The sequence below is a fragment of the Epinephelus lanceolatus genome, chromosome 12 (assembly GCF_041903045.1).
Source record: "Epinephelus lanceolatus isolate andai-2023 chromosome 12, ASM4190304v1, whole genome shotgun sequence".
In the NCBI taxonomy this organism is placed as follows: Eukaryota; Metazoa; Chordata; class Actinopteri; order Perciformes; family Serranidae; genus Epinephelus; species Epinephelus lanceolatus.
Window position 1 is genome coordinate 3,445,001 of NC_135745.1, and position 9,075 is coordinate 3,454,075.

The 9,075-nt window shown below is 41.0% G+C and overlaps 1 protein-coding gene across 3 annotated transcripts in view; it reads left to right on the forward strand.

Annotated features, from left to right (window-relative positions):
- Window positions 1-8,520, forward strand: part of LOC117271887 (ADAMTS-like protein 2) — a 79,530-nt gene extending 71,010 nt beyond the window's left edge. The window contains exons 16-20 of one of the 3 annotated variants that reach the window (XM_033650413.2): window positions 2,291-2,446; window positions 2,577-2,747; window positions 2,906-3,082; window positions 4,761-4,914; window positions 5,123-8,520. In XM_033650413.2, coding sequence (XP_033506304.2) covers window positions 2,291-2,446; window positions 2,577-2,747; window positions 2,906-3,082; window positions 4,761-4,914; window positions 5,123-5,256 — 792 coding nt within the window. In that variant the 3' untranslated portion in view covers window positions 5,257-8,520. Of the gene's footprint in view, window positions 1-2,290; window positions 2,447-2,576; window positions 2,748-2,905; window positions 3,083-3,238; window positions 4,735-4,760; window positions 4,915-5,119 lie in introns of those variants that run through there. The other 2 variants (XM_033650412.2, XM_033650414.2) reach the window with 2 other exon arrangements.
- Window positions 8,521-9,075: the final 555 nt, after the last annotated feature.

The following is a 9,075-nucleotide window of genomic DNA, read 5'->3' on the forward strand; positions in this document are numbered from 1 at the left end:
TTTTAAACCACTTTATAAGCTTATTTTTGTTCTTCCTTCTGTCTTTTATTTTAATTATTCTTACAAAAATATATTTTATCATTATAATTTTGTATCTAATGAAGGGCTAATTAGGCACCCTCCTGTATATTTTGACCATTTTGTGGCCTCATCATTTAATACAATTAAATTGATGCTGTGTGAAGTGGTCTGTTGTTAACAGGTTGCATGGCAACCACCAACATAAGCAGCTAGCAAAGTTGGCTCCCTGCAAGGCTGCAGCTGGGTATTGTTGCTCTGTGAATACTGAGGCAAATTGTCCTAGCGATTTTTGCCCTGAAAGCACTGAGACAACTTGCACTAGAGTGTTATTGCTAGGTAAACCACAAGCTGGCTTTAGTGTAGGACTTTGGTTTGTAGTATTAAATACAGATTTTCCCTCCTCTAAACATTCTGTGCAAAAATAATATAATGGAACATACCAGTGCTTGGCTAAGTTTTATAATATAAACAGTGCAGTTTAGTTTTTTTTTTTGTTTTTGTTTTTTAACTTTTATCATTGAAAAATATGAACATTGTTCTCACCTCAGGTGACAGTGACACATACTGCATGTCAAGAGCAAAATGACTTCAGAACAGTGAGTTGCACATGCGACTGTTAGATGTTTTAGCACCCTCTGGTGTCGAAGATATAACAATGTGACATCTTACCTGTATGACAAGATGCCCTGCTCTCCCCTCTGTGTACACATACATCAGAATTTGACTGTTTTTATTTTAATTTATTTTGCATTGCTGTCAGTGTACTGTACAGAATTAGACGTTAAAGCTAAGAATCACTGCAATTGTATCTGATATGATTTCATGTGACAAAAAAATTGATTGATGGAAGAACAATGGGAATAAAGCTGGACAAATAAAGGCAAACAATGGATAGACTATTATGTAGACAAGTATGATATTGGTATGATATTGGTATTTTGTTTGATGTTTTGAAAACTAAAATTGTTTTGGCCACAGCATCAAAAATATAAAAACAAACTAACAAACAAACTTAAATATAGGTGCAAACTTTCCAGTAGATGAAAAAAAAAAAATACATTATTAAGATGAAACTACAGAGAATTGCAATCTAAGACCGAAAACACAAATAATCCTGACACTCATCCATTTAGTAACTTTGAGTCATCTGGGGAACTGAAACAGCCCAGATGTCTGGAGACTCCCCCTGCTCCACCCTGAGGATTGAAGTGTTCTTGGGACAATTCAATCTTTCCACCATATGCTGACCCTGCTCACTGCTGTCAACCCAGTCTGCTGCTCCCAGAAAATCCACAAAGGGAGGCAGCTAGGACATATAAATGCTAGGTGCCCTGCCTTAAGTAACAGCAATGCTGGCTCTTCACAACTGCCACACACCACCTTTTTGTGGCAGTGGGTGAGGTTGGAACAATGACTTCATGAGTAACCATGAGTGCCCAGTCATGTGACTTTCAAACACAGCAGCCTGAAATAACACAGAACAATACAATAACACAAATAACAAAAAACAGGAATTGGAAAAAAGTCCTAAACAAGTCATGATGTGCTCTTCACTAAATGTAATACCATTTTATTAACAGAGTAATGATATATTACATTTAAAAAAAAAAAAAAAAAATTAACTGGCACTCAGTAACTTAATGTTGGTTCTTTATGGTTCTCTCCTGCAGCTTGATTGGGTGCTATTGGATTGGTTTAAACAAAGTGGACCTGTGGAATGAAATGTCAACTAGCTGGGAATAAATAGCGTCAGTGTTAGTTGATTCAGGAAATGAGGGGAAATTAACTGATTTGTGCGCACACATTTTAAAAATATTTTTTTTATTCTTTGGGCTTTGGGGAAGGTATCAAGTCTTTACAATCATCAGGCTAGAGTCCAAGTGAGGTCACAAGTCATTGGTGTCTAAGTCTAAGTCAAATTGCAAGTCTTTTTTGATTTTGTCAAGTCTGAAGTCATCGAATTCATGATTTGAGTCTGACTGAAATCTGAGTCATGTGACTCAAGTCCACGTCTCTGGTCCCCTGTTGGCATCATGATCATGCCTGTAAATAATGCAGTTAATGATACTGAGAGTTAGTGCCTGTTCTGTTGAATATGTTTTCAGATTGATGTCATACTAATACAGACAACTGAGATAGAAACAAACAGTTCTCAAACTACAGTTTTTGCAGCGTTGATCTTTGCACACATATGTGTACATAATGTGTGTGTGTGTGTGTGTGTGTGTGTGTGTGTGTGTGTGTGTGTGTGTGTGTGTCACTGTGTTAGTGCTCGGCGCGTTGTGGCTCTCGGGGTGTTCGTTCTCGGGAGGTTCGTTGCTCCATGGAAATGAGACTATGTAACAGGTCTTCTCAACCAATAGAGAGTCAGGAATGTGATGGCCCACCCTGTGACAGAAGGTGGACGGTTTCTGACTGGGGACCTGTGGGTGTAACAACACACACACTGAACACACACCAGAGCAAGCATTTGATCACTTGTCACTCAGTGTGTAGTTCACAGCATTAAAATGAAAGTTTCTGTTTTCTATTCAAAATGTCCATGTATGTGCCAGTGCTCCGGTGTGTGTGGAGAGGGAAGGATGGCACGTGCAGTGACGTGTCGATCATCCGGTGGGGTTGTGATGTCAGAGGAGCAGTGTGATCAATCACTGCGCCCGCTGGCTATCTATCCCTGTGGCGACAGAGATTGCGCCCCCCATTGGGTGGAACAGGAATGGCAACAGGTAAACATTTAAAGAGCCAGTCCATGTACGTGTAGTTGCATTCAGAGGTCTTTGGTAGAGCTTATTTTGGCTGGTGGGGGAATGTGTGGAAAATCAATGTTGACCCACTTGGAGATATAAGTCCTCTTGTCTGTGTGTTTGTTGTTTATGTGTGCCAGTGCAATGCTACATGTGGGCGCGGTGTGCGTCAGCGTCAGGTGGTGTGTGCTGGGCTGGAGGGTGGCGTGTTCAAAGAGTTTCCAGACAGCAGCTGCGACCGAACCAACAAACCAGAGACCAGCTCCTCCTGCTTCCAGAGACCCTGCTCCAAATGGTTCACCACATCCTGGTCTCAGGTAACTGTCTATCTCTCTGTCTGACTGACTGTCTGCCTGTCTGTCTACTAATGCATCAATCAGCCTATACACAACCACAGTGATCAAATGTGGGGTTGGCTAATTGTGAAAATTCCTGTGTGTGATTTAAACTTTTTATCAACTCTTGTTCTGTAGGTCCAGCTATATACAAGAAACAGTCTGTTGGTGTCAGGCTTCCTACGCAATATGGAAGAGTATGGAATTTGACTTTGTCATTTCCAGGTCTGGATCAGAATGGAAAAAAAAGAAAAAGAGTATAGCAAAATATTTGTACTTCCAGACTATTGCTCCTCTTCTGTTTTCTAAAATATACAAATCAAAAATTTTAATAACAAACTAATCCCACAGGCAGAGTGTTCGCCATGGCATTTGGAGCAGGCAACCAGCACAGCTAAACTGTTTACCACTGTGTGAGAGAGTGCAGGCTAGAGCGAGCTTCATGTCATCAAAAGCAAGGCAAGATTTATGGCATGTGGCTGATCACACACTTCTACACAAAGCTGCCTCTACGCCTGTACGTCACAATTAGCTCTGCCCAAACAAATGCCTTATATCTGAACAAAATCCAGACATCCAAGACCAAATTTGTTTGAAAGTAAAAGTGGCACTATTTGAATTGCATATAAACACAGCATGACATAGCATCACAAGAAACTATGTGTCAATCTTGTCTGAACATTTCTGAGTTATGCAGTGATGTAGCTATAAGAACTGCATAAGGAAACCACCCCTTTATGGCTGCGTCGGTTGTCGTTTCCCTGGACACAGTAAATAAATAAGGCTGCACAGATGCTGCTTTTTTAACAAATTTTTGGTTCATATTTATAAAAGAGACAAAAAATAGGGGGAACAATAATTTAATACTATTAATTCAACATTATAAGGAAAAAAAACAAGTATAGGTTGCACCGGTTAGTTTTTTTTTCTTCTTTGGACAGTGGTGTTTGACAGTGTGCTCACACTGGGCACGAAGCGAATTTTTCGCGCGATAAGATCACATACAAAGTCAATGTAAAGACGCGAACAGACACGAATTTGTGCTGGCGGCGCGAATGGTGCGACGCGAATGGCGTGATGCGAATGGAGCGAACATGCAAAATTTGCGTCATTCGCCTCTTCGCGCAAGTTCAAAATATTGAACTCGAGCAAAATATCACCTCAGTCATGGTCGATGAGAGAAAGAAATAGCGGGAATAATAATAATAATTTCATTTTATATATGGCGGTAGCCCCTCCTACGGAAGCCCAAAGGGCCATCTTCTGTACCCTCCTCTTCTCTTTGGGCGAATATTCACAAGTTGTGTACTCTATTACTCGCGCAAATGACTCGCGTGAATGTCGTGAGTAAAAACAAATATTCCAGCGGTCAAACTCGCGCGAGTAGAGCGAGGCGAATATTTTACTCGCGCCTGGTGTGAACACACTGTGACACTGGAACGTTCCAGCTGTCTGTTTAGGAGTGTGGACCAAACGTCCATAATAGGTAAATGCACGTTTTCAAGGGCTGGATATTGGTGCCCAGATGTCAAATGTCGTCTGAAAAAGTCTGGGCATTTATTGAAGTATTTAATTTTGTATATGTGCAGGAACCCTGAAGTGTGATCATCATTAATATGTAGAGACAAATGAAAAGTCTTCTCCCCTCATGCCTCCTCAGTGCAGTAAAACCTGTGGGAGTGGTGTCCAGGTTCGAGAAGTGAAGTGTTACCAGGGGGAGGAGCTGGTAACCAGGGGCCACAGCTGTGACTCTGCCCTCAGGCCCGAAGCCAGACAGAGCTGTGAAATCCAGAGCTGTCCGACAGAAGCACCAGGTACAAAAACAAACCCAGCATGCACATTCACTGTAGGTGATGCAACATGTCATTAAGCTTTCCTCTCCATCAGTGGAGGATAAATGAACTGCCAGATGCATCACTGTAAGAAAGTGTTTTTCTGCAGTGCCTTAATGAATTAAGTGGAGCATTTTGACTTTTCAACATATTTCAGACTTGTTGTGTCTTTTGTGTGTTTATTCAGCAGCATCAGTGGCAGTAGAAGACTCCTGCCAAGACAAACCAACAGCCAACTGTGCCCTGGTCCTGAAGGTGAAACTGTGCTCCCACTGGTACTACAGAAAGGCTTGCTGCCAGTCCTGTAAGGCACCAAGACCCTGAAGTCTTAACTGTAACCTCTCACCTCAACCACTAAACACAAACCACTGGTACCAAAGGTCACATTACATTTATATTTTTATATTGGTGCTACACAAAAGCCTGCTGCTAGCAATGTAAGGCCTTATCATATTCATTTTAACCTTGTAACTCTTTCCCCTGTCACTGATATGGAAGGTCAACCTGTGGTCACTGGCTTTATTTCCACCCTGTCAATGTTATATCTGGTTTCCTCACAGCCAGAATTGCTTCTTAAAGTAAATGTTTTTTGTTTTTAATGGAGTAGTAACTCCACTACTAAAGGTTACCAATCAAAATTATTGCTAATGCTTCCTCAGAGAGTCATCAGGAATATTGGTTTGCCAATAAAAAAACAGATCTTGCTCTGTAGGTGGAAGTTAATTTCAAGTACTGAAAACATAGAACAGCTCCAAACCCCTTCATGACAGAATATGCATGGCTTTAGCCCGCTCCATCTGACCAATGCCCAGACCATTTACCTAGTCTGCCACTAAATCTACTCACTGACCACCCTCTCCCCGACAATGTGAAGATAGACTGGCTTTAGGACACACTGGGCTTTCACTTCATCCATTTCCTTAACTCCAAAATAGAAAGAGCAAACACTCTTTGAGTCTTTATTTCTTCCTTATTCCCATTCATCTTACTGTCACTCTCACCAAGTTAAGAGGTTAATCCTCAAGGACTCTTCACCCATCTGTGCCTGTGTCCATCACTGCAGGTCACTCCATCCCATTTTAACAGTGGTGCTAACTACAGTAAATGTCTGTAATGTAGCCATTCACTCACTTCTTAAAGGTCCAGTGTGTCCAAAGTTTTCTTTGGTGTATAATGACCTGAAAATAAGTGTGTCATTGTGTTTTCGTTACCTTAGAATGAGCCGTTTATATCTACATAGGGAGCAGGTCTTCATGTATGGAGATGTGCCGTGTTGCACCGCCATGTTCTACAGTAGCCCAGAATGGACACACCAAACACTCGCTCCAGAAAGGGCTATTTGCGTTTTCAGGTTGGCAGTGCAACAGTTGCACTGATTTGCAATGTGAAACTGCGTTATTCAGTGTTTTTACTGGTTTAAATCAGCTGGTCCGTTTTGTTTTTGAGATTAAAAGACTTCTGTAGATAATTCGGCTTCCGGGGACAACCTCCTGAATGTCTGGATCTTATGTTATTAGAGAAAAAAGGTGACCACTCATTAGCATGTGTTGGACTGGCCAACCACAGCAACATGCCAAACAGCATTGGAAAGACATGGATTTATAACGTGAAACTGCGTTATTCATTGTATTTACTAGTTTAAGTCACCAGGAAGAGACTTCTGTGGAGAATTCAGCTTACAGTAAAAACCTCCATATCAATGAACACTGAAGGAATTCTAGCTGGAAGAAGTTTCAGCTGGTTGCAATCTGCACTTCATCACTAAATGCCACCAAATCCCCCCATATGTTACCCACTTCACCTTTAACGTTCTGTGCTTTGCTAAAGAGGGTGCATCTAAAACACATAAAAGCCCTGAGGCAGCTTTGTTGTAACTGTAGCAACAGACAAGGACAGACTGGACCGGGTAAAAAAAATACTGCAACTGAGCCCCCTCAGCCTGTACATAGACATATACAGCCCTGTGCACAGTTTGCTCAGGTAGTACTATTGGTGCCATGCTGATATGTTAACTATTCTCTTACTTCTGCCATTTAAAAGTGTGTATTTACACAACATACAACAGACACAACACAGCCTGCTAACATACACTGACTAATGAAACAGTTATTCCAAACTTAACTATTGCTCCTTTTAAAGCACAGTTCCACAAAAGATTGTTGCTTAATTATTGTAACTAGGGATGCATGATATGTTTTTTTTTTTCAGCAGATACCAATAACAGATAATTTCCTACTCTCATGGCGGAAACTGATATGATAATCAATAATTTCACATTTTTGTATTTTAAGATTTTTGGGGGGATTTTGCCTTCATTCAATTGGACAGATCAAGCTTAAAGGGGGAGAGAGAGGGGATGACATCCAGCAAAGGCCTGCAGCTTGGAACGGAACCTGCGGCTGCTGTGGCAAGTATACTGCCTTTGTACATGGGAGGGATACCCGTTCTACCCACTGAGCTACTGGATGCCCTACATTTTTATATTTTAAAAAGAACTTCATAACCTGTAGTTTATGCACATCTGAGGGTAAGAAAGGCTAAGATGAAGTGAGAAAATACAGATGATTTAATATTCTATAGCTCTGACCTAACCATATGTGACTTCACTATTGTTGACACAGCAAAAAAAAAATTGGATTTTAGCCATTGCTCCTGTGTTTGCCAGTCTAGCTGCCATCTAGCTTGAGCTGACGTTGAACTTAGTGTTCGCCAGTAAGGCAGTGGCTCCAGGGACGGTACTTCAGCGCTGCATCTGACCCCTGACACAATTATGCTGTCTTCCACTAAAACTGTGAAAAACATCTGCACTGGCGACAAACATGTCTGGCTCTCGAGTTCACATGCTAGTGCTCTTCTTCTTCTCTTTGTTTATTGATGGTGTAGATGCTGCGCCAGTTAAGTCAATGAAAGCAATTTGGCTTTGTTTTACTGGTTCTATTTGTTGGCTATAATTTTAATATCGCAATAACAAATAATAATATAAATTTCCTATCATCAGCTTATAATCTATCGGCCCGATATAAATCGTGCATCCCTAATTGTAAACAGCAGATGCATGTCAAAGCTTCATTTTACCTACAAAATGGCAGCACCTCCTCACAAAGCCTCCCTTTGGAGCCACAGAAATCTTCATAGAACTTCTTCATATATGCAGTGGTGCTCCCCAACACCTGTAAACACAATGATGTGAAAAAAAGACTATCAAAAAAAATGTTTTTGATGCAAAAAAGTGCTATGAAAAGTAGCATATGTAGGTGCAGTAACTTGTGAACACCTAGTTATGCTCCTGTAAACATCTCAGCTGTGACAGTTCAACAATGAATTCAATGAAAGTACATCACTGGAGATGGTTGCCTGAAAACAGAAGAAACAGCTGAGGAGCAGGAATGTGGTTCTGAAGCAACATGGCTGCCAGTGAGAATGGTTGGGGCCAAACTCTCATGTATCCAAAACACTGTGTTCACCTGACTGTTACTGTCCGTGTTGTTTACCTGTTGTTCCAGCAGTCACAAAGTTGCTGCTGCTGTTGTTGTTGTTTGTGCTTACTGTGTCACACATAAAGAATAAAAATGAGCTGTATTTGATGAGCATTCGTGTCTGGCCTGTGATTGGCGCTCCTGTCGGTGACAAACACTGGACTTACCATTGGATGTAGTGCAGGACACAAAACCACCTACTGAAGAATGCTTCAGGAGGTCATTCAAAGAATATGGAGGGAGACTATTGAATAACAAGGGAAAGACCTGATAACTAAGCAGCTGATTAAAGTGAAAAGCTTACATTTCAATGGTTGTCAGCTGAACTATGGTAACTGGGATTGTATGGGAAGCAAACAGAGGAGATATAAGGTTATATGCTATATGAATGAAGGAGCATTTAAGTGAGGGTAACTGTGGGCGGTAATTAAGCTATAATGTGAAACATGACCTGTTTTCTCTGCTGTGGTTACTATAGGTGAGAGTGTCATAATTGACCAGTGTGTTGTTAAGTGTACTTTCCCCCCTTACCATGTGCAATTAACATTGTCATGGTTACAAGAAATGTGATCCCAATGGATGACTCCTTAGTGAAACCAAATTACATGCATGAATGCACACCAATTACTCATCTGAACTGGTCTTAACAAGGCACTGTGGATCTTTA